The 25,315-nt window shown below is 40.4% G+C and overlaps 2 protein-coding genes across 4 annotated transcripts in view; one reads left to right on the plus strand and one right to left on the minus strand.

Annotated features, from left to right (window-relative positions):
- FBXO11 (F-box protein 11) overlaps window positions 1–4,019 on the plus strand; it is a 109,238-nt gene extending 105,219 nt beyond the window's left edge. Inside the window, exons 19-23 of the mRNA XM_061155462.1 lie at window positions 1,019–1,129; window positions 1,976–2,083; window positions 2,384–2,492; window positions 3,039–3,137; window positions 3,228–4,019. Of these exons, the coding sequence (XP_061011445.1) occupies window positions 1,019–1,129; window positions 1,976–2,083; window positions 2,384–2,492; window positions 3,039–3,137; window positions 3,228–3,357 (557 nt within the window). The 3' untranslated portion in view covers window positions 3,358–4,019. The remainder of the gene's footprint in view (window positions 1–1,018; window positions 1,130–1,975; window positions 2,084–2,383; window positions 2,493–3,038; window positions 3,138–3,227) is intronic.
- Window positions 4,020–4,539: 520 nt separating this feature from the next.
- MSH6 (mutS homolog 6) lies at window positions 4,540–24,829 on the minus strand. 3 transcript variants are annotated; one of them, XM_061155460.1, is made up of 10 exons: window positions 24,494–24,829; window positions 15,005–15,204; window positions 12,526–12,695; window positions 8,523–11,067; window positions 7,276–7,544; window positions 5,983–6,100; window positions 5,694–5,783; window positions 5,099–5,253; window positions 4,816–5,015; window positions 4,540–4,710 (listed from the first exon to the last, which is right to left on the minus strand). In XM_061155460.1, the coding sequence occupies exons 1-10, from the start codon at window positions 24,745–24,747 to the stop codon at window positions 4,629–4,631; spliced, it is 4,083 nt and encodes a 1,360-aa protein (XP_061011443.1). In that variant the 5' UTR covers window positions 24,748–24,829; the 3' UTR covers window positions 4,540–4,628. The 3 variants fall into 3 exon arrangements, with proteins under 3 accessions (XP_061011443.1, XP_061011442.1, XP_061011444.1); XM_061155459.1 differs by having other exon boundaries at window positions 15,005–15,207; XM_061155461.1 differs by lacking the exon at window positions 4,540–4,710 and having other exon boundaries at window positions 4,838–5,002.
- Window positions 24,830–25,315: the final 486 nt, after the last annotated feature.

The following is a 25,315-nucleotide window of genomic DNA, read 5'->3' on the forward strand; positions in this document are numbered from 1 at the left end:
AGCAGAGGAACACTAGTACATAACTAAATATGATTCACTGTACATAAGTAGGTTTTATAGGAGTAATGTTAATACTTATTTAGTACTGTGTACTTTTACATGTATTAACTAATCCTCATAATAATCCTATTGTGGTAGGTGCTATTATGCCTATTTTACTGATAAGGAAATGGAGATAAAAGTAATTTGCCCAGAGTTTGGATGTGGTTAAGTGGTTAAGTCAGTGTTTGAAGGTATGAAGTCTGATTCCTCAGTCTACTCTTAATCATTGTTATCATCCCAGAAGAGAGAATAATTAATTTGATAGAGGAAAACCAAAAACCTCCCAGAGGAAGTGACATTAAGAAGAAAGACTATGGGAAGACACTGCAGAAAGAGGAAATAATATAAATCAAAGGCAGTAGGGATAAAAATGTATAGCATATTCAAAGTGTAGGTAATGTAGTGAAACAAGAGGGGTAGGTTGGGGGAATATTTTGAAAGACTGTAAACAGCAAGTTAAATTTTAAACTTTATTCGTTAAGTTTTTTATACTGATAAAGGGATATGATAAGAGTTGTAGGAAACTGGGGCAACAACAGCAGAAGAGAGACCGAAGTAAAGAAACTGATCAAGGAATGCTGATAGTGGCCAGAAAGAATTGGGGCTTGAACCTAACGCATGGAGAATGCAAAGATCCTAAAAATATTTCAAAGGAATTAATTCAGCAGTGTTGAGTAAGAATCAGCTTTATGCTTTGTGCCTGGGCACTGGGGGTGCAGTGGTAAGCTATACGTGGTCCTTGCAATCATGGGACTTCCCAGTTTATGGGTTAGAATGGTTATCTGCTAATTTTAAAATTTTTGGTTAAATTCTACTTTAAAAATTTGTGAATTACTAAACTTTCTTTTCAGTTGAAAAATTAGTCCTATGAATTTTACAGTCAGTAAGAAACTAAAAGAAAACCTAAATACCACCAAAAAGACAGTAAAATTTGCTATGTGGATTAGCCTTAACCTGGGGAAATTTTTCATTATAGGTCTCCTTGAAGAAAATGATATTTTCAGGAATGCTCAAGCAGGTGTTCTAATCAGCACTAATAGTCATCCAGTCTTGAGGAAAAACAGAATATTTGATGGATTTGCTGCAGGTTTGTATTTTCTTTTGTTACCTGTAGCTTGTTTGCTGTACATTAAACTGATCCTTGGTATATCGTCTCTTCTTAAAACCAAAGGTGTGCAGTGTGCTGCAGAAGTCGGCCGAGTGCTTGTTTACAGTCACTTTTAAGAGCACCCAATCCAAGTTTTGGATTCAGTCCACAGGGTTGCAGAGTTGGACATGCATGACTTAGTGACTGAGCTCACACAATCTAAGTTTTGGATTCTTCTACTCTAAGCCAAACTTATAATATTGTTCTTGTAGTTCAGTAGTAATTAAGAATCATTAATTGGATAGAGTAAATACTGGCTACCATTGGGAATAAATTAAGATAAAATGCAAGCCCTCTGGCCTCAAAATTGTTTTTTTAAAAGATACTGGTAAGTAAAATTCAAGTATTATGCATATATTCAACTTTTTGCCAGTAAAGACAATTTCTCTTAATCCCAAATAACCATCTAGCTCCTGCCTACGCATATTTCTGGGCCCTGTCTTCTTAGTTGGAGAGAAATTTTAAAATAATGTCATTATCAATAAAGTATTATTCCTTCATTATTTTTTCATTTATTTTTATTAGTTGGAGGCTAATTACTTTACAATATTGTAGTGGTTTTTGCCTACATTGACATGAATCAGCCTTTAGCAGGGATAGAGAAAGAACTAAGTGATTCAAATAAGCTTCCATTTTTTCTTTAGATGTTAGGAATTAATATACAGTTTACTACATTTAACATACTTTTTATATAAAAGAACTAGTTTACTACATTTGCTATATTTCAGGTTTATTTTAAGAAACTATATAAAGTGATGCATCTGCTGTTTGTAAATTTTGCTTCAGGTATTGAAATTACAAATCATGCAACTGCAACACTAGAAGGCAATCAAATTTTTAACAACCGATTTGGAGGCTTATTTTTAGCATCTGGTGTTAATGTGACAATGAAAGGTATGTTGGAATCTTGTGTTCTGCCTAATTAAGTGCACTAAATATGCCATGAGAAGATAATCAGAAGCCACTGCTATTCAATAATTCTTCTGTCACTGTACAGTAGTTAACCAGCAACTCAAGAGATGTATTTTGAAAGAGTTTTGTTTCAACTTATTCTGAATAGTTGGGAGTACCTTGTACAAGGAAAACTCATTTCTATTTTTTTTTTACTTCATTGATTAGCCTCTTTTAAAGCTCTTAAAAACTCTTTATCTTAAGTCTTTATACTATAGAATATTATTCTTTCTTTCATTACAGATAACAAAATAATGAACAATCAAGACGCCATAGAAAAGGCTGTTAGTAGAGGCCAGTGTTTATATAAAATATCAAGTTATACCAGCTATCCCATGCATGATTTCTACAGGTATATTTCTCAGTTATCTTAAAAAAGGAGAGGTACTAAGGTTTTCTTTTCTAAACTGACAAGAACTCAACATTTTTAGCTTTCCCTTAAGTGTATGAGCTAAAAGAAAGTAAACTGGGTAAATTATTAGCTGTCCACATTAAGTTCTGTGATCGTCTTGGAGGATCCTGTGTTTGAGACCATAAAATGTGGGAAAATGTAGTACTGTAGTAAGTGTAGATAACCACTGAAAATGCAAAACATTTATACATTTATATTGTTTTCCTAGACTGTCATTAAGTGTTTCTTATATCCTAGCTACCATGAGTGGTTTTAATTCCCCTCTCCACTGTATTGATTCAGTAAAGGTAGCTACTTGTTTTCCTTGGGAGACACAAAATAGGAAATTGTTATATTCCATTGAAGTCCCTTTTCAGAACTAGACTAGAACCACAAAAATTTTGGTCCTCTTAAAAGCCAAAGGTCATATCATAGGGTAATATGTAACAGATTGAAGTATTTTTAATAAGATGATCGAGGAAAATAACGTAAGCTTTTGTTTTTTAGATGTCACACTTGTAACACCACAGATCGAAACGCCATATGTGTGAATTGCATTAAGAAGTGCCATCAGGGACATGATGTAGAATTTATTAGACATGATAGGTATGTATGTAGCACACTTGCTTGCTGTATTACCCAATTATTTTAGTCTCCTTACTTTCCTAATCTTTGGGTTTTCATATTTTGTTTTAGGTTTTTCTGTGACTGTGGTGCTGGAACACTGTCTAATCCTTGTACATTAGCTGGTGAGCCTACACATGATACAGATACACTATATGACTCTGCTCCACCTATAGAATCTAATACATTGCAGCACAACTGAATACCTTCCCTAAAGAAAAAGTCCTGCCATTCTAACATCATAACTTAAACATTTTTGTTTTTTGTTGTTTTTTTTTTTGGAAGATTTAAAATATTTGCCCATGCTACAGGAAGAGACTGTATTAAAAATGAATACACAAGGTCAGTTGACACTATGAAGCTCAAGCTACCAAAAAGAAAGTGGCAATATATTGACTCAGGATCTCAAAGCTGGGTGTTTTAGCATTACTGTGTAAAGACTTTTGAAGGGACAGAAGTGAAGAACATAAGCTTCAATTTTGTACAGATACCAACTTCTGAAAAAAAGCTGGTGTTTTTACAACTAGCATTGAATGCAGTCCAACTTGCAGTAGTACTCTTCAATAGACAAGCAGCTTTGTTGCTGCTTTTATGGACGTGGGTACCAATTGCTTTTGTAATATGGTAAAAATGTGAGCTAGCACTTCTGCGTTTCTTTTGATTTTTTTTTTTAACATGTATTCAGATTGAGAAATATGATTTTAATGCTTTAATCTCATGTAGTTTGTTTTTAATTTCAAGCAAAATCTTATTGTACTTGAATGTGCCCTGTTTTGTTAGCACACCTAGACTTGCTGTAACTGTACTCATGTCCCAGTATGTACGTTCTTTCTATGAAAGAGAAAACACTAATCTTAAATTATATCCAGCAATGTTTCTGGTATCCTTTAAGAAAAGTTAAGACTATTATTTCCTTCCCTTCCCTGTGCAGCATTCAAAATCACCCCTAGAAAAAGTGAGTGTTTTAATGAGACTTCCTAGGAAGGGATGCACTGTAAAACAAAAGTATTCTTGTAACTCAGTTTTGTGAAAGGTAAAAACTACTATGTTTTAAAAGTACACTTTAGAAAGTCTCTTCAAAACAGTCCTGTATTTGAACTCTGTTCATAGTTTTTTTTTGAACAGTTAAGACAAATTGCTGGAAATTAAAACAATTTCCCGCATTAAGCTGAGACAAGTATATATACAGCCCTATACAGTTTCATAGCCCGCCCCCCCCCCCCATTTATGTGTATTGGTGACAGTGGGTATAAACAGCCTGAAAGTGTATGCATGTACCATAACATCTAGACTTAATATATTGTGGAGTATTCAATAACCATTATGTAGAAGGTAGATAAGAATTAAAAGGGTTTAATTTCCTAGAAAGAAAATGGAAAAATGGTCATTTTTAAAAAATAAAGTTTATTAGATCATAATGTTGTCTGAATTTACCACCTTTGTCAAAAGTGAACTCAAAGCTTCCAATGTAGTCTATAATTCCTCAATCAAAGTCAGCAACTTATGGACAGCTTCAGCATCCACAGTCGACCTTTCACTAGCCAGACAAACCTCCCTTAAAATTAAAAAAAAAAAGTTAGTTTGCATTTTTCACAGTGCATCACCCACCCCTTTACTGCTTTTGAAACTGCATGGTAAAGTTATATCCAATTATAGTTACCGAAATAATCGCAGTGACTGAGTCATCTTCTCAAATTCTCTTGCTTTTCTATGTCCCTTTTGAATAACCTCCTCTGGAAGATTAGCAAGCCGGGCTGCATTAAAGCCATAGCTTTTAGGACAGGCCCCCTTAATGAATTTATAGAGGAAGGTAATAGTCTCCTGGCTGGGATCTTCACACTCATTTTCTACCATACATGCCTAAAAAAGAAAAATTACATGCTGGCAATGGAAGGACCCACTCAAAAACCAACACAATTTTTGAATAAACAATTTATACATACCATGTGTCCTAGGCGCACTGCAACATTTTGAGAATAATCTTCAACTAATGAATGGTAGTGGGTGGAAAACAACGTACGACACTTTATATTCTCAGCAAGTTCTTTAACAACTGCATTTGCTATTGCTGTCCCGTCAAATGTTGCAGTACCTCTTCCTATGAAGATATACATAAACTATATATTATACAGTCTGCCCTATTATATTCCAAGAAGGACAGGCCTCAGAATTTTTTTAAAATGTACTGAGCATCAGCTTAGTACATCCAAAAGCACTCTGTAAACAAACCCTCTCTAGCTAAAGCAGGCCTGCTTATCAGCACTTGAAGTTCAGGAATACTATTCAAGTGCCACTATGCTTCAGAAACTTCCTTTTAGTTCTCTTTAAATAGCCTTATTATCCAATTATCCCTGTATTACAATTTAAATTCTAACAGGATTTAGAAATTGCCACCTTAGTGCCAACTGTGGGGTCTATGGACAAAGGTGGGTATATTCATAGTCTTTTTCTTTAAGAAATGTGTCCTTCAGACCATTTTCCAGAAAAATAATTCTTTGTACTAATGTTTTAGAAATTTTAGAAATTTTAATGTCTTACCTAATTCATCCACAAGCACCAGAGAATGTGCTGTTGCATGTGTAAGTATACTGGCAGTTTCACTCAATTCAACAAAAAACGTACTTTCACCTTTAAAAAAAAAAAATAGGTGATCAAAATGAGAATCCTCTTTTAACAGCAGAAACATCTTTTAGGTTCGCATCATTTGAATCTATTATGAACTACCCAGTGGTACTAAAGATTAAATTTTACTATATTACTTCTAGTATGGTAAAACTTGCATAATGAATTGTCAAATAACAGAGCCTTAGGTAGAAAAATAACTCACCTGACATTATTCTGTCTGAGGCACCAAGTCTAGTAAACACTCTATCAATTGGTGTGAGCCTACACACTTCAGCTGGTACATAACAGCCCATCTGGGCCATTATAGCTAATAGGCCAGCCTGTGAATGAGGGAGGAAAAAGTTATTTTATGACTGATATTAACGGAACAGATAGAGATATCTATGTATATCCAGAAGACAGATAATAAGCCAAGCTAATAAACATTAACTAGAAGTCAGGCTGGGAGGGATTGGGGGCAGGAGGAGAAGGGGACGACAGAGGATGAGATAGCTGGATGGCATCACTGACTCGATGGACATAAGTTTGAGTAAGCTCCAGGAGTTGGTGATGGACAGGGAGGCCTGGTGTGCTGCGATTCATGGGGTCGCAAAGAGTCGGACACGACTGAGCGACTGAACTGAGAAGCCAGGCACTCTTAAACAATCTTCACAATCGTAGGAAAAGTGAGGCTGAGGGCCTGCTGGCTTTAAAACCTCAGAACATACACACTAACCGACTATACTAGTGCTTCTCAACTCTGGCTGAACAGTAGGATTAAAACTATTGATGCCTAGAACCAACTGCAAACCAAACAATTTCAGAGGATGAATACACCCCAATTCCCAGGTACTTGTTTTGTTGTGCTCTCTAGATGATTTTGATTTAAAATGAAAAGGTTAAAAACCATATCACTACACTACTGCTCCTCTCCAGTCAGTAAATCTGTACAAAGTATATGATACAGTAGAATAAGAGGGTCAGCAAACACTTTTTGTCAAGGGCCCAGTGTCTCTGTGACATTTTTTTCTAAACCTTTTAAAAATCTAAATCATATTTAGCTTAGTGATTTGCCAACCCCTGACGAAAGGTTAGGAAAATATATTTACTGTCTTCCCTAAAAGCAGTTCCCAACAGTTAACTAAAGGTCATGAATTATATTTGCTTTCCTGTATGAACAAGTGCAATGGTTCTAAGGCTTCCTAGAAATGAACCTAATTTAAGAACAAATGTACATTTGTATAGTTTTCATTCATTATGAATACATCTAACCTTCAAAGGAAAAGGATGCAGAGCTCATAAAAGTCATGGCCTGAACCACCTTCACCTTCTTAAGTATTTCCTTTAACATCAGGCAAATATTTGACCAATGAAATGAACACCGTTCATGACTCAAGGAGTTTTCCTTTGCTTATCAGTAAGTCAGTGACTATCATGAGCTTTTTAGGAAACAGTGGCTTAAATGTGTAATAAATTCACTCAAAGTTTTATAACACCACCATTTATAATACTTCACCTGTCTCATGAGTGTAGACTTGCCTCCCATATTTGGTCCAGTAACAAGCACACAATAAGCTTTGCCATTTTCCTCCTCCTCTTCCTCACAGCCTATTAGAATGTCATTAGGAATAAAGTCATCACCAAAAAAAGTCTTCGTAATGCAGGGATGGCGTGACCCTTTAAGGTCTAGAAAGGGAGGAGTATCTTCTTCTGGCAACAGAATTATTGGACGACACATAGGACCATCACCCCCTCGACTGTAGTTAGTCAGGCACAATAAAACATCTGGTAAAGAGAGGACAAAAGTGAGGCTTCATCATTTTTGATAAGCAACAAAGGCCCAACTTCTATAAAGTCTTTCAAAAATGCTTTTTTAGTAGAGGTAACATGTTCCACTTTAGACATGGCAGGTTTTTTTCTGTAAGCAGGCATTCTAGTGACATTGTTCTAACTGCACAGTATATAAAATGCTTTGTTAATGGATTCATTAGCTGGAAATGAGTCATCAGCCTAAATGTTTTACATGTCTTCCTTACAGCACTTCATTAAGAAATCTATCCCCTCAAAGTAGAAATTGTCAAAACACAGGAAAAAACCCTCAAAACTGTAAAAAAAAAAAGAAAAACTTCAAAAGTCTAAAGCAAAGGCTTCAAAATAAGTTGGCCATGAAGTTTAAAGGAAAAGGAAATTATTTATGAAACTAAAGAGGTTACCTAATTACAAATACATAAACCAGGGCTCTTAGAAATAAACTCAGAAAATAAAGTGTGATAACTTGGGCTAGGAGAAAAAGGAAAGATTAAAATCTTTTCAAATATGTGTGTAGAGTGTAAAACAAACAGAGGTCAAGGGATAGCTTTAAATTAACATAAGTAGCTTGGGACGTCACTGAACCTCGTGGTTCAGTGGTTAAGGCTCTGTGCTCCCAATGCCGGGGGCACAAGTTCCATCCTTGGTCAGGGAGCTAGAGCCTGCATGCTCCAACAACAATCACAAGTGCCACAACTAAGACCTAGAGCAGCCAAATGCTTTCAAAGTGCAATGGAAACATCATGTCCTATGCACCTTTCAAAAATAGCTTAAAAGCAACATTTATCAAATACTATAAATTCAACTGAAATTTGATCAAAATATATACCCATTACTTGAGTTTAGGGTTATGAGTCAATGGGGACTTTCCAATGGGCTGTAATTTCAATATAAAACTGGCACACAGGGCATCACTAACTAAAGCTTTAGGAACAAACATGTTGAAAGCCTTACCCAACACTGAGATGCACTCCACAGCAGCCTGCCAGTCCTTATAATTTTTATCAAAGTTATAGAACAGTCGCCTCATGCAGTCCTTTAATGATGCATCTCTCCGTTCTTCAGCATTTATCAGATTAGCCAACTTCTTCTCAATTGTTTTGGTCCAGTATCGTTTACAGCCTTTTTTGGTGGATTTCAACTCATATTCTTCTGGCAAATTACGGGTGATGAAATTCTCTGGAATTTCCAACTGGTAACGATTCCTACCAATTCCCCAGTAAACTATGGTTCTACAGCCAATTCGACTGCGCTGTTTCTCCAAGTATTCCAGGAGGCTCTGTTCATTTTCTCTTATGTCAGCAAGAGCTTGGTCATAATCAGAGTCAAATCCTGCTTTGGGAGTAATCAGTCCAGTCTTTCGAGCCTTTTCATGGTCAAAGGCTGTATCCCATCGGTTCAGTTCTGAAGTTAAATCAGGAAAGCGCCCTTTAGGATTTTTTGTCTGCAGAGTAAGGACCTGCTTGAGGATTTTAGACTTAAAGTCATCAATGACTTCTTCCATAAGCCCTATAATTTTACATATTACTTTGAATCCTTCCAGGGCAGAAAGAAAATCAATAATCTTTTTTTTGCTGTATGTGGTTTCCTCATACATTATAGCCCTGCTATCTGGGTGGTTCTGGCTCTTGAGGGGAGACCCAACATTATGAATTTTACTCAGTAGTCTCTCAAGGTCTGGAAGCTTCTTAAGAAGGTCTACAACCTCAGAGATTTTGTCAGGCACAACCATTAGGTCTTCTATGGCATCCAGGCGGTCATTGATAGCATGAGGGTTACAGAGTGGGGCGCAAAGCCACTGCTTTAAGAGCCGTTTACCAAAGGGAGTATGGCAAGTATCAATCTTCTCTAACAAGGTCCCTTCAGTAGAACCATTTGTTCCATTCAGAAAAATCTCCAAGTTGTTTAATGTCACAGCATCTAGCACCATTCGTTGATTGGCTTTAGCAAAGACAGCACCAGGTCTTGTAGCATGGACCATGTCAGAATCCAGGGGAACATATTCTTCAAAATTAGCCATTGATAAAAGCTCCTGATCAATAAGGCATTTTTTGAGGTAGAAGACACAACCACCAAGAGCAGAGAGGGCCAATTCACTCCTCTCTCCTGGTGTCAATCCAATAGAATCTGACTCTGAGGTCATACCTTTAAGCACCTGGGGTAGCATCACCCCACCTTCCTCATTTAACTTGTCTGCAAAATATCCTTCTTCAAGGAGAGTTCTCAAAGTTTTGGCTGCATCCCAAAACTGGGAGCCCGGTATCAGACCTTCCTGAAGAGAAGAGGATAACGAACTCTTGAGAATCATCTTCGTTTCCATTGAGAGATTTCCCTTCTCAAATAAGACCTGTACTGGAGGATAGTGTGCCACTAAAGTCCTAAACCTGGAACAGTGGCGATCATCTGAAAACTGACCTATGAAGAACCTCCCTAGTGAGGTATCAACAAAGCATACCCCGTACACGCGAGTGTGGCCAGAAGACTCCTCTTCCTTCTCTTTGAGGCTAAGAAGGTACTTGCTGTAGTTCTCCGAGGGGTCACCTTCCAGCACACTGTAGGTCTGTGTACCCTTGGTAATGATCCTACAGATCTCCCTCCGCACCACTCTGTCGTACTTGGATATGTGTGCCATTTTCCGGCATCGTGCCTCCATCATTTCTGGGGTCTCGGTCTGTTCTACTCGTGCTACTTTGTAGCCCTTCTGGACCAGGGAATCTGAGTATCGGCCAAATGCAATTTCAGGGAAACCAGAATGGGCCCAGTTGCCTTTCATGAATACCAGCCCTAGCTCACTGACTCCAATAAGAGCATCCATGTGGTACATCTCATAAAATTTCCCCACTTTATAAAATATGACCAGATCAAAGTTCTGAGACTTAATTTGCCACCACTTCCTCATCCCAGGAGTACAGGAATTAAGGAAATCCTCGGGCACATAGAGTGTAGATGCATCAAAATCAGGGTGATCAGGCCGCCTCCTGTGTACATCTCTTCTCTTTTCCTCCTTAAGCCACTCTAAAGTTTCATGATACCAGACAGTGGGGCGATTACTGTCATCACATCCCCCACTAATGTGGGCTTGGGATTCAGAATTTTGAGGGGCAGAGAAAGCACTCAAAGTATTCTTGGTTTCTGATGAAATGCCAGTTGCTCGTTTGGTGGCTGAAGGCATTTCCTTCCTTGAACTCTTCCTCTTGAGGGAACCATTCCCAGTTACCATTCTCTTCCGCTTTGGTGCAACTTTGACAGGGCTGTCTAGGCCTTCACTGTCACTGTCCCCCACGCCACTGCTCATTTCATCACTGCTTGCTTCCTCCTTAGTGTCTGGCTTGAATTCCACATCAGAGCCACCCATGTCACTCTCAGAGTCTGATATGACCCTTCGTTTTTTTATTTGTCGGCTACTTCGTCTGGATCCTTGCACCTTTGGCCTCACTTCCTCTTCACTCTCAATGTCATTTTCCTCTTCACTCTTATCTGATGTGTAAGGGGCACCTACCTGAGAGGCAAAGAAAGAATATTTTAAAATATAAAAGTAAAATTTGGAAAAATGACAATATTGCTAAGGAATCTCTCTCAATATGCTGCAACTTCATATATCAAGAACCCACCTCCAGAAATAAGAAACTATTTTCTTTCTCAATGGATAGCAATTTAAGTTTCACCTAAAATTAATATAAGTGTCACAATACAGGATTAAGTGATTCTGTCATCAGAGTTCTTCCCTATTTAATACTAATGAAGTCCTTAGGATGACCATACATGACAAAATACCCATAGGTGATGTCCTCGTTAACAGTCATAGCTGTAGAAAAAACTTATCTTTCTTCCAAGGTCATCGCTCCTCTTACAGTTGAACATATTATAGTTTACCATTCTATAAATTCCTTACTATAAAAAAAACAACAGTCATCATTTTAGTTCTAGTCCTTGCTCCTCCACAAACCAGCTCTATTTTTTTCAGCAAGGCACGTTCAGTTCTCATAGACCTCCCTCATATGTAAAGTAGTTATGAGGTTAAATGATTTCTGTCATTACCACCCAGATCTAAACATCTGATTAATGTTATGATCCCTGGTCTCAACCTCAAAATTAAGATTAAAAACATTTCTTTCTCTTGTTTTTTTTTTTTTGCTGCGCTCGTTCTTTGTTGCAGTACGCAGGCTTACTTGTGGTATATGGACTTTTAGTTCCCCGATGAGGATCGAACCCACGCCCCCAGCCCTGGGAGTGCAGTCTTTTATCTACTGGGATCACCACAGAAGTGCCAGTTCCTCTTAAAATACGCATTTTATATGCCTATCTCAAATAGAAAGAACAAAAGCAAGCAGCTTATAGATGACTCTTTATATACCAATTATTTGTTCATTTAAGATTTAATTCACTTAAAGTGACCATTAATATTTGAAACCAAGATTGTCTTTCAACCTCTTCTTACCAATCTAAAATACAACAAAAAAGTATTAGAACATAAAACTGGATCATTTCCACACCCTCATATAAAAGGTTACTATCAGACACCATAACCAATTTTACCACCATGTCCTCACTGTCCCTAGCTCTCTGTCCTGGTTACCAAAATGGTACTCCCTTCAATAAGCATGTGTGTTTCCAGCAGACTTGAGAACTTAAGTAAAAAAGGGTGCTAGACTGTTGAGGATTCTAAGTAATTGAATATCACCAGAGGTATAAGAAAGTATGTGTGTATGAATACCAAATAAAATATATTTATATATATTTGTGTGTGTGTGTATATAGACACACACACAAGCTCCGGGAGTTGGTGATGGACAGGGATGCCTGGCGTGCTGCAGTCCATGGGGTTGCAAAGAGTTAGACATGACTGAGCAACTGAACTGAAATAAATAAAATAGGAAATTACCATTCTATTATGTCCCTCCCTACTTTTCAACATTTTCCAAACAATAGTAACAACTGCCTGTTAGCGGTGTCCCACCTCCGTCTCTTCTTCCTCCTCTGGCTCTGAGGGCTCATCACATACTGCCAACTCAAGCCTCTTAATCTTGTCTTTATTCAAGGCTTCATCTGCACGTTGCATTGCTCTGAGTATTTCAGGCTTTGCACTGTAAAAATGACCTCCTTTCTGGGCTTCCTTGGAATGTGAACCTAAAAAACACACATGTATTTATTAATAAATAAGAACAGTTGGCTGAACATTTGGCTCAATGTATAACACTTGCCCTAAGGAGCAAGAATGATAACCATCAAGGTGTTTTGTTTTGCCAAAGGCACATGGGATCTTAGTTCCCTGACCAGGGATGGAACCTGTGCCCCTGCAATGGAAGTGCAGTCTTACAATGAAAGTGCAGTCTTAATCACTAGGCGGCCAGGGAAGTCCTAACTTTTAATGTCCCATTATTTTTGATTGATATAGATAAGATCAATAAAGCCTTCACAGAAGGAATTTTCAGGGTAAAACTATCAGTAAAACTGAAATTACCTATTTTACCTCCTGTAAGTTACCTTAATTGTTGGTTCACCCAGGACCACTCTCTCTTCCAGAAAGACTTCAGACTGTGGACCCTAAAACCACACCTCTACAGGTGAGACGTAAGATGTAAAGGAGATTTGAGACTCTTTTTAAAAAAACATTGCTTAAGGAAGGCAAAAACTACACTGTCACTTAAATGAAGCAATGACATTAACAATGTTTGCTCCCAAGACAGTTAGATAAGACAGATTTTTTAAAAAATCCTACTCTAAGGAATCCTAAATTTTGGGAGGATAATAACCCAGTACAGACTTTAAAGTTTCTTCAAAACAGTTGCATCAAAAATGTCTTGCTCTGTTTTAAAGTAAAACTTCCTTTATTCATTTCATTTCAAACAACTATAGTATTAAATGACATGTCTATCCAGTGAGCAAAAGGTTAGATATGGACAATTATAAGGCTAATGGTACAGAATTGTTTTAGTTCTTTTCCAAGAGGCCTAACTAGGAATGTCTGTTCTCTTCTTCTACCTGAATATAACTGCAGCTGCAAAACAAACCTGAATTTGTCTAGCAGATCCAAACATTGCACCACTCACTTCTTTCAGTATATTAAAACCGATGGGACATTCTAAATTTCCATGGAATTAGCAACTTTTATGAGCTGACTAAAACAAAGCTGCAATTTCTTACTTCTCTAAAGAGCTACACCAAAACTACAAACTGCAGCAGTCAGAATCATTTGAGTGGCTCTGAACTTTCCCAAAGTACCTGTTACAGCTGTGCTCACCCCGCCTGAATCACCACCATTCCCCCAGAACCTCTAATGCAAACTACAACCCAAGACCATCCCCGCCACGAGAGGCCTACTGTTTTCATGCACACCTCTTTGCTGATTTATTCACATACACATTTTGCAACAGTTTGGAAATTTAAAGGGCAAAGAGCAAAATGCACAGCGGTAACTTTATAAAATAATTACAACATAAAAGTAAACTTTTTTGATCTCTTTTTAAAGCCATCTTTTGCCAAGGCTTGGTTTAGCATCTCAAAATTGTCCTGGAAAAAGACCTCATTTATCATCTGGTCCAACTTGCGTGTATGCAAACAGAAGTTACTCTGGCCAAGATTATACAGCCAATTAATAGACGACGGAAGTAAACTCTCTCACTCTGTTCTCACCCTGCACATCAGGTTTCTACACAGGCCCATCTGCCCTGCAGGATGAGGAGCACTACGGCCGAAAGGGCACGATTCCCAGGCTTCTGGGACACTGACCGCTGTTCTGATTCCAAGATACTGAGTTCAGCAATGTCCCAGCCGGGAGTCTGAAGACAATGGAAAGAACCTGTGCATGCACCACACCCTGCAGTCACACTGTGCATGCACTGCAGGAGACGGACAGGGTGCAGCCACCTAGGTGACCATACACGCAGGACTGCTGATGTCTGTGATAAATGAGGCTGGGCCTGGAATGAGTGAGTCACGGTTCCAGAAGTCTGGTTTCTGATGTGAAACTCAACTCAGATGTGCTCATAAGGTGAGCATTTTGAAGCCGAGGTCGCATGCATCTCCACCTGTCCTAGAGTATGTCACTGATCTATATGTTCCATATCTTGGCTACACTGTCTTTCTTTTGGAACCTTTTAAGATAGGAACACTGTTTATTTTTTTCATGTCTGAATCTGGCATTGTCGTCCATCATGAGATCCAATCATGAAATCATTTTTCCTTTAAGGATTTGATATTGCTATAAGTCACTCAGAAGGGCAGAAATAAAAATTCAACTCCACACCACAAACTGGCCGAAGATCAGCTACATCTTATCCTTTTCCCATGCTAGAAGCTTTTACCACACCCACTCTTAACAATTTATTGGAGTAAAATAATGCTTAAATGCACTATGTAGGAGACACTAACATTCAGACTCATGTGTGTGGGCTCTATCTTACAAACATACCCAACCTGCAAAGTAAATCTCTTACCTGTATATGGCTTTAATAGCCTTCTGCTGACCCAGCCCCGTGTTGGGCTGTCATCAAAAAACTGTACATGAACTCGGGCAGACTTTCCTTTCTCACGGATGAATGTTCCATCAAAAGGGTGGTTGTAAACCAGGCAAGGCCACCAAGGGTAACCCTCCATCTTGGCCCAAACCAAATCACCTGGTGAGAAGTCACAAGAACTGCTGCCAAGAGAAAATACATAACTTGGTTAATATTTTGTTAAGTTACATTAAAGGCAATTACCTACAAGAAAGCAGTTCTAAGGAAGGTATCTTAAGACACCTTTGAAATTTTCTGGCATTAATATTCAGGCACAGAAATTCTAAAAGTAATGCTTTTTTAAAATCAGATTTTCAAGTCATTTTTAAAATCATAAGCAAATATCACAAGACAACACAAATGTAATGGTATTAAAGTCAGAAATTATCTCAGAATTATTCAAGGTTTAAAAACTATGGCAGAATTCTGATAGACTGGTAATAGCAGGAAAAAGACATAAACTCATTGTATATGTAATCCAAATTATGAGTAACACCTGTACTAACACATTTATACATTAGGAACAGGATCTGACCCAAAGTATTATTAAAATACCAAGCTACTGCCTAGGTAAATTTGCTATACTTATATTAAAAATTATTTAATTAAAACTTTGCTCCAGTGTATTCCAAATACCCCAAAAGCTAGCAGACTAATTAATACCCCTAGCCCATCCCTAAAAATCTAGTTTTGTGGGAAAACTTAAGAGGTAAGTATGTAATGTGCCCAAAATAGTTGTGTACACAAATAGTTACATAAATAAGCCTACAGAATCAACAGGAGATCTAATCTTCACAAAAACTGACTTAGCCCTGAAGATTTCCTGAGAAAGGGAGAGGAAGGGAAGAAGTATACAGGTGTCCCTCAGTGATAGAGAGGCCACAATGGATAAACCCTGCTCCAGTATTATATACCATGGTTTTCTAAGCCTGCTTCAAGGTTTGCACTGAACAATGACAAATGTAAAATGTATTACGAAAGAGAATATTTTAGACAGTTTAGAATAATCGAGGCCACCTTAATGAGGCTCAATCATAAAACTGAAGTATTTCTTTCTTCAAAAAATGTGGATGTGGATATCCCTATACTAGGCAGAAAAGAAACCAGAACAGAAGCATGGCTTCAGCTGGTGCTTACATCCAGCGCCTTTAAAGCACATTCTTTCAACTTAGCAAACTATAGTGACCAGCATGAGTTTGTAATTATTGCTGTCAAACACCACAGGGGTCATCTTCAGACAGGGAGCTGTGTCTGCACAATTCAGGTGTCTTAAGTGTTTCCTCCTTACTAACACATCCATTCGTTAAAAAGGAGACAAAGATCCTTATCTCTGTGTGGAACTGTAGAGCAGGCGTTCCCTTAACTTAGCCAGGCAACCACTTAACCACAAAGTCTATCACACTGGGATCAGGAAACCACAAGCTTTCCTTGTATGTTAGGTCCTGAGAGTACCCTAAATCTGTACCCTTTCCTGTTGCTAACAGAGGGAAATAATCTTTGTCGTATATAAATACACTATCAGAACTGAATCTGAACTCTCTAACAGTAACTTCTAGAAAACTGGCCAGAGCAAATACATGTTATGCCAATAAACATGTCTCCTCATAGGAAGCATATTTCTGGCTGTAAGGTCTTCAGACATCAGACTACGAACTGTTGGCCAAAGTCGATTTTTCTGACGGGGACCAGTAAAGATACTCATCAGTTCAGCCTGATTGCCCTTCATCCCTTAAGAGGTGAAATTTGGTGTGTATATCAAGAAGCCTTAACTCATCACTGGCTAGTTTGAAGCAGTTCCTCCCCTAGGTGAGCTCAGGCTGGCCAGAAAGGAGTCAGGTTTACAAAGTGTTCAGTTCAGTCACTCAGTCATGTCTGAGTCTTTGCGACTCCATGGACTGCAGCACGCCAGACGTCCCTGTCCATCACCAACTCCCGGAGCTTGCTCAAACTTATGTCCATTGAGTCGGTGATGCCATCCAGCCGTCTCATCCTCTGTCGTCACCTTCTCATGTCGCCTTCAATCTTTCCCAGCATCAGGGGCTTTTCAAATGAGTCAGTTCTTCGCATCAGGTGGCCAAAGTACTGGAGTTTCAGCTCCAGCATCACTCCTTCCAATGAATATTCAGGACTGATTTCCTTTAGGATGGACTGGTTGGATCTCCTAGCTGTCCAAGGGACTCTCAAGAATCTTCTCCGACACCATAGATCAAAAGCATCAATTCTTCGGCACTCAGCTTTCTTTATAGTCCAACTCTCACATTCATACATGACTATTGGAAAAACCATAGCTTTGACTAGATGGACCTTTGTTGGCAAAGTAATGTCTCTGCTTTTTAATATGCTGTCTAGGTTGGTCGTAGTTTTTCTTCCAAGGAGCAAACATCTTTTAATCTCATGGCTGCTGTCACCATCTGCAGTGATTTTGGAGCCCCCAAAAATAAAGTGTGTCACTGTTTCCATTGTTTCCCCATCTATTTGCCATGAAGTGATGGGACCAGATGCCATGATCTTAATTTTCTGAATGTTGAGTTTTAAGCCAGCTTTTTCACTCTGTTTCACTTTCATACAAAGTGTTAGTGCTTTGTAAAAGTGAAGACTGTTTTCCTTGCCCATGTGAGGGTAAGGACTAAGGTATGGCTAATTCAACAGTAGCTATTTCATTACATGTCTATAAAAGTTACACATTCTTTAGAACAGAGTTAGTGCATCAGAGACTTTGACAAGAATGAACATCTTGGTGGTACATTTGAAGTTCAAGGGAGCAGGACGCCCCCAAACTAACAATTCTATTTTATCTCGTGTGAAGCAACAAAGTACTTGCAAGTATCTCAGGTGTCTTAGAAACTAAATATGTAGATCAAAATTCTTGAGCAAAAAATATGAGATGGCCACACTTGCCTCCTTAAAGTTCCTGTCTATCCTCAATTAAGAGTAACTCAAGTTTCCAGCTGAGACCCAAGACATGGGGGGAAAACTTTGAGTTCTATACCTTTAACAGTACTAAGTTAATCTAGTTTTTATCCCAAAGGAAATTTGAGCTTTCTCTCTAAGACTGTTACCTTAAAACTCTTGTCATTTGTATAAAAGTGTACAAACTGTACAACAAATTGTAAAATGGTGTTCAAAGGTTTCAAATTGACATAGGTTCCTTTCCAAGCAACCAACTTGAAAATGTAATGTCTTCAGGGCTTCTCTGGTGGCTCAGTGGTAAAGAATCCGCCTGCCAATGCAGCAGACACAGGTTCGAGCCCTGATCTGGGAAGATCCCACATGGGGTGGAGCACCTAAGCCTGGGCACCACAACTGCTGAGCCTGTGCACTAGAACCTGGGAGCCTCAACTACTGAAGCCGGAGTGCCCAGGAGCCCTTGCTCTGCAACAGGAGAAGCCACAGCAATGAGAAGCCTGCACGCAAGGCAACTAGAGGGGCCCCTGCTCTCCACAACCAAAGAAAAGCCCTCACAGCAATGACAGCACAGCCATAAGTGAAGAAAGAAATAATTTTTAAAACTTAATGTCTTTAACTTTATTTGAAAGGCAAATAAATGTGCATCCTCACTAGAGGAAGAAACACATAAAAAGCTAATTACAATCATCAGATCTGTAAAGCTAAAATGCCATCATGAATTGTTTAAAAACAAAATTGTTTTTCAACATCACCTCACCCTAAACATAAACTTATACTTACAGAATCTTATGTATAAAGTAACTCTGCTGTTAAGAATGGGGTGTGGGGCGGGGGCGGGGGGTGGGGTGGGCGCGGACGGAATGGATTCCCTGGTAGTCCAGTGGTTAGGACACAGAGCCTAGTGTAGTGGAAGAAAGTGGAAGTACTCTAAATGCTAAGATTAAAAATGTAGCTTAAAAAAAAAAAATGGATAGTTTCCCCAATGTTAAAAGGCTTTTCAGAAAAATATTCTTTTTAATTTACTGACTTTCTATGTGCAAACGAATTCTTTAAAGGTAATTTAAAATTTTTATCTCTAGTAGTTGTGCAGTCTCCACAGAATATCAAAATAAAAGGAACATAAATTTTAATCCATGCAAATATTCAGATTTTTACCAATACTAATACCATATTTTAAAGTATGTAACTATAACTTAAGCATGGGATCACAGTGGAATGCACTATAATTTGAACATCTGCTATTTTTCATATGTTGATCCTTAAAGAGCCAGAGGACCTTATAAAATCAGAGATGGATACAAATGGCTCTACTTGAAACTTTATTTAACAGTCAGATTCAGACTTTACTGTATTTTAACATTTGGCTCCCATTTCCTGACAATCTTAATACATTCTTTCTCTTTTCAAATAACTAGGACTGTGTTAAACATTAACAAGGATCATCAAACCCTATGCAGTGCAAATCCAATTTGAAAATATCTAGGCCAAAAAGTCACTTTACAATGTAGAATGGGTTCCTCTTAGAACCCAATGTGAAATCCCAAAATAAATATGGGAATTAGCCTATGATATACTTTATAAATATGATTCAACTATGATTTTACAAGTGGTTTTTGTTTTCTGGATGCGCCACACACCTCTGTAGGATTTCAGTCACCCGAGAAAGGGCCCATCTGGGCCCCTGGCAGAGAGAGTGGGGTCCTGACCACTGACCGCCTGGGAGTTCACTTTACAATTGTTTTTAAAATGATAATATATCTCAAATGTCTGATATTCTTGGGATTTTTAAAGACAGCTTTAAAAAGGTAAGAGAAAGGTGACAGTTCAGAAAAGCAAGTGTAAAACATACAACTAAAACACAACTTCATACAACTAAAAATAAGAAATGACTTAATAAAGCTAAATATACATGACAAATCTTTACACTTTTGCTTGAAAAAATGCCATTATTTTTGCTCCCTCTTTAGCCCACTACCTTGGTGTCAATTATTAGTTGTGCCCCAAATTTATAAGCAACATTTCTGTCTAATTTTAAAAACAGAATCAGTAGATACAAAAAGCAATGCTAGAATTTGCTCCTATAAACAATAAAAGTTAGACTGGCTATGTGTAAAAAAAATTTGTGTATATAAACACAAGTTTCACAAAGGTAAACATACGCTCAAGCCAACTACCTATCAGTGCTTGTATCTACTTCTCAACGTAGACCATTAGAGTAGAAGGCCCCTACCCTCAAATAGCTAATGAGAAAACAGAAGTAACCAGAGAAGTTACTACCAAGGGCTCCCATCACACCTACCCATCTACCTGCACCTCTCTGCCCTTCACCTGGCTTTGCTTCCTTTGGCTTGGATAACTACGGCATCTATCACTTATGCATGAGGTCTAGGGCAACCATATAAATTATCATCCAAACTGGCCTCTAAAACTATTTCCTAAATATTATTAGAAAAGAAGCCTATAAAAAAACTAAAACCAGAGCTCTTCGGAAAGCAGCTCAAGGAGCAGGGACAACTGACAGTCATCATCAGAATGAAAAGTTCTGAGATAATGTTAAAAAGTTATAAACGCCAGCTAAGAGGCTCCTTCTGGCCCAATTATTATGACAAGTTCAGCATCTTCTTAGTTAAATCGATTAAATCAAGTTAAGTCTGTGAAACCAAGTCCACCATGCTACTTTTTTAAAAGCCTGAATTCTTTTCTTACAAAAACTATTATATTAGGTGTGATATTGTTTAGAATGTATTACTATAAATAGATTTAACTGTATGAAAAGTAGACGGAAAGGCACCTACAACTAGGGCAGACTGTTACCTTTAACTAAAGGCTCTCACGGGGAAAAAAAAATTCTTGTCACGGTCTGACACACCACTCCTATAAATGAATACAAGGCACACACACTTAAAATTTTTTACTGTCCTCATTTCTCATAATCAACAGATAATTACTGAAACGAGACTGCAAAAAATAAACCAGCTAAGATTTGCTTTAAAAAGCCAGATTTACGTAGTCAGAAGCCTTGCTCACAGATCTTTCAATTGTCTTAATAAACTAGAGGGGACTTCCCTAGTGGTCCAGTGGTTGAAATTTCACCTTCTGATGCAGGGGGTGTGGTTTCCATCCCTGGTCTGGGAGCTAAGAGCCCACACGCCTCCTAGCCAAAACACCAAAACATAAAACAGAAGCAGTATTGCAACAAACGCAATAAAGACTTAAAATTAAAAAAAAAAAAAAAAAAAGGCTACAGAAGAAATGAAGTACTGAGAAGCAAGCCCAGAGTGCACAGACATACATCCTGCAGCCATTTACTCAAACTGATGTCACCTTAACTGCTTCCTCTTTCTCAACCCAGGTGAAAAAAAGACTTTTGCATCACACCTGACAAAGACCCTAGGGGAAGGAAAGAAAAAAGACAAAACACTTTAACAGTGGTACACAAAAGGAAACTAAATGACAAATGACCATTGAAAGATGCTCAACTTCTTTCAACTGACCCCTAGGCAAAGTCCAAATGTTTTGTAGCCCATCAGCAGAGATTGGATCTCCTCATACCTAAGGCTCTGGCCCCCCGTTTTCATTCTCAATTTGCAGGACCTTCCTCTTCCTGCACCAGCTTCCTAAAACCCCCTCACCTCTACAGCAGTTGAGCTAACTTCTACTTATCTATCCTCTGGTCTCTCAGCCTTAGAGCTGAAAGCCTACCCTGACCCATACATACCCCATCCTCCCCCCAAAGTGAACAGAGCTCACCGGCTCAGCTCCTGCTCTAAAACTGCCTTTTCGCTAGTCCAGCTCACTCTTATATCCAGGTTCCACAACGCCCAATACTATGCCTGCCAGAGGAGGTACGTTAACATTTGTTAGGCGAAGGCCAAATCTATCTAATGAATGGAGAGTTCTTTAGAAACCTAGAATCAAATGCCCATTGTTCTTGAATACCCTGAAAGCAGTCCTATAGAGTAGGTGGTCAAGTGTAAACAATATATTCTTTTGTAAGTCTTTTATGAGTTTCCAAAATTCAGACCTCAAAAAAAACAAAACTGCATATGCTATTCAAAATATAAAGCACAACCATACAACAAATAATTCCATCCGTTTAGAATAGATGCAGGAAGAATCAAATTCAAGTTTAGGTGAAAGAAACGCTTTGTACATCTCTTGCCATGCATCTGTTACAGAGGATGCACATGTAGGGAAGGAAAAAAATTATTTTGGAAAAATATTTAATTTTCACTGGAGTATAACTGTTGTACAATGTTGTGTTAGTGTGGTGTACGGTAAGTCAATCAGCTATACTTCTACATATAACCCCTCTTTTTTAGATTTCCTTTCCATTAGGTCACCACAGAACACTTGAGTTCCCTGAGTTATATAGTAGGTTCTCATTAGTTATCTATTTTACGCATAGTATCAATAGTGTACACATCAATCCCAATCTCCCAATTCATCCCACCCCCCAGGGAAAATATTTTTCCGTCCACCCATCTGAGTTCTTGGCTGAGAGATACAAAGGGAAACTGAGCAACACTCGTGGAGACAGCCCACATTACCACCTTAAACCACTGTCTTCAGCTATAGACAAAGGAAAGACAGGGGGCCGGGGAGGGAGACCAGGGAGGTTACCAAGAAAAGAACAAAAAACAAGGATATGTTTGTTATTAAGATTTCAGTCCAGTGCCTATAGAATCTCCCTCCTCTTCTTAGTACAGAGAGGCAGGCATCCTTACAAATGGAGATTTCCCTTTTAAATGTAAATTTCCCTTACAGAAGAATAACTTCTACTGTTCTCAGAGGTTCTCCCCTGTCTTCCCCTTCTCAAAAATACTCAGCTCAAAATAACCTCTATGCCAGAGGCACATTCTGGGGTAGCAAATCCTGCCACTCTTCAGGCAACTACATAAACTTCCTGAGAGGGTCGCTTGGAGAATTACAGCTGCACTTTGAAAAAATCTGTGGGACGCCTAAAACGCAAGACATTCTAAATCAACTACTCAGCTCTCTGATCTTGAATGTGTTCTCTTTTTTTGTACCACTATTTCACCCGTTCAGACGGCTGCCATTACACTTTATGCCCAATACAATACATGGGATACAATAAGTGAGAGCTTTTCAAAATGTCGCCCGCTACTTCAACAAAGGCCTGCCAAACCCTGAAACACCACCAAACTGCCTAGGAGAGGAAGACACCGCCGGGGAGGCTTAGCCTTTATCACGTTCATACCTCTCTCCCAGAGCCAGATCAAGGCCTTTGGGGGCTCTCAATTCAGGAAAAAATTACAGTCCCCCATCCTCCCCTGAAAGCCCCAACAAAAGATGCACTATTTCGGGGAGTGCTTTCGGTCTAGCGGTTAGGATTCCGCGCTGTTACTGCCATGGCCCAAGTTCAATCCCTGGTCCCCGAACTTAGATTCCGAGAGTTTCCCTGGTGAGGCAAAAAAAAAAAAAAAAAAATGCACTATTTCTTAAACTAACATTATTTTCAACTCGCACAATACTTCCAGGTGTCAAAATTAACATTAAATTAAGCTTTCCATCTGTTTTGATGCATATGCAATCTATCTACACGTTGACCCAGCTTGGTCCCCGCACTTTCTGCTCCCCGCCCCTGCTAACTCGGACCAATCAGGCCCCTTGGTTTACCAGCTGACACACCCCCGCACACTAAACTTGCTGTCCACCCCCCAGTGTTAGTCGCTCAGTAGAGTCGTGACTTTTTGCAACTCCAAGGACTGTAGCCCACCAGGTTCCTCTCTCCATGGAATTCTCCAGGCAAGAATAATGGAGTGGGTATCCATTCGCTTCTCTAGGGGATCTTCCCGATTCAGGGATCGAACCGGGGTCTCCCGCATTGCCGGCAGATTCTTCACCTTCTGAGCCGCCAGGGAGGCCCCAAGATTACCGCAGAAGTAACACTCACCCACCCCAACAGCCCACACACCCACCCCCGCCAGAGGCTTCGCGTCCGAGGCTCTAATCCAAACATCGAGGGTGTTCCTCGAGCAACTAGCGGGCTAGAAATGGACCATCCCAGCTCTGATGGGGGAACATCCTCCGGATATCCCACTCGAAGCACGCCGCGCCCCCACAACCTGCAGGTTCCCGGCGTCCATCCCTGCCGCAGGCATTCGTCCTTCCTGCCACCCCTCCCCCGCCCGGGGCAAGCGCCACCCCTCCCTCGCCCAGAGGGCGCACCGCGCGCCGCGCAGGCCAGCTTTTTCTTCCCGCCCCACCCCCAGTACTCCCTTCTCCCCTTTCTCCTTCCTACTCCAAGCACCTTCCACTCCTCCTCCCGCACCTGGCGGACTTCTCCTCCTCCACGTCCGAACTAAGCGCGTCCTCCCCTCCCCTCCCACCCCCTCTCCTGGCATGGCCGATTTCCTCGCACCCTGTTTACAAGCTACACCCCCAAAGCTCCCTGCACTCTTTCAAGCAGCCCCACCTCCTCCGAGCCCAGGGCCTGGACGCGCAACCCTAGCCCCGCAAGGCCACCTCCCTGCACCCCCCCCCCCCCAACGCCGCTACCTGGCGGGGACCGCAGGGGAGGCCGACTTCCGCAGCCCTCCGTTGAGGTTCCTGGCCTCGGCCCGCGACGTGGTACCCGCTAGGGGCTCAGGCCCGGCCTCGCTCCAGGCCGCATCCCCGCCTGGGGAAGGGGAGGCCCGGGTGGCAGCGGCGGCGGCGCTGCTTCCACTGGAGGCTCTGACGGGGGCTTTGTTGGCATTATTCACGGCTGGAGACTTAGGGAAGAAGCTATACAGCGTGCTCTGTCGCGACATAGCCACAGAGGCCGAGGCTCAACCGCTCCGTCGGACCGAGCCACTAGAGGCAAGGCATCTACCGCGCGGGGCCTGCTGGCGGGAAATCTGGGGGGAGGTGCGCTCCGCGGGAGGAACTCTGGCCCCAGCGGCCAATCGGCAGGCGCCTGGGCGTGCGCGGGCGGCGTCACTGGCGGCGCGCGCCCGGCCCCGCCCCCTCGGGCGCCAAGAGACGTGGGGAGGGGCGGGGTCAGCCCGCCGCTGCGCGGGGCAGTAGCCCGTGGTGCTGGCATCCGCTCGCGCCTAGGCGGGTGAGGCTCGAGGCTGGATAGGACTGGAAACCTCAACCTACATAAAACCTGCGCGGCTGCGGGCCTCCCCAGTTCGGAAATGCGTTCGTCTTTGAAAGGGAATCTAGAGTCACTGGAGCTGCGATCACGTAGGGGCCGGTGTGTGCCGAGGGCGTGCACCGCCTAGACAGTGCAAGGGGGTAAGCCCAACGGTCACGGAAAGAGACCCTTGTGGAGAAACGCCTGCCAGCGCCTGCATGAAAATCCTGCGGTTAGATTCCATACCCAAGGAACCGGAA

This window comes from Dama dama, chromosome 11 (genome assembly GCF_033118175.1).
Source record: "Dama dama isolate Ldn47 chromosome 11, ASM3311817v1, whole genome shotgun sequence".
Taxonomy (NCBI): Eukaryota; Metazoa; Chordata; class Mammalia; order Artiodactyla; family Cervidae; genus Dama; species Dama dama.

What these genes read in the sequence shown, in the direction of transcription:
- MSH6 (XM_061155459.1), bottom strand. Translation starts at nt 24,747, where the DNA reads ATGTCGCGACAGAGCACGCTGTATAGCTTCTTCCCTAAGTCTCCAGCC. An exon ending in TCCCCTGCGGTCCCCGCCAG is followed by an intron (nt 15,208 to 24,493) that starts GTAGCGGCGTTG and finishes TTCTCTTGGCAG; the next exon opens with CAGTTCTTGTGACTTCTCAC. An exon ending in GCTATTAAAGCCATATACAG is followed by an intron (nt 12,696 to 15,004) that starts GTAAGAGATTTA and finishes TGTGTTTTTTAG; the next exon opens with GTTCACATTCCAAGGAAGCC.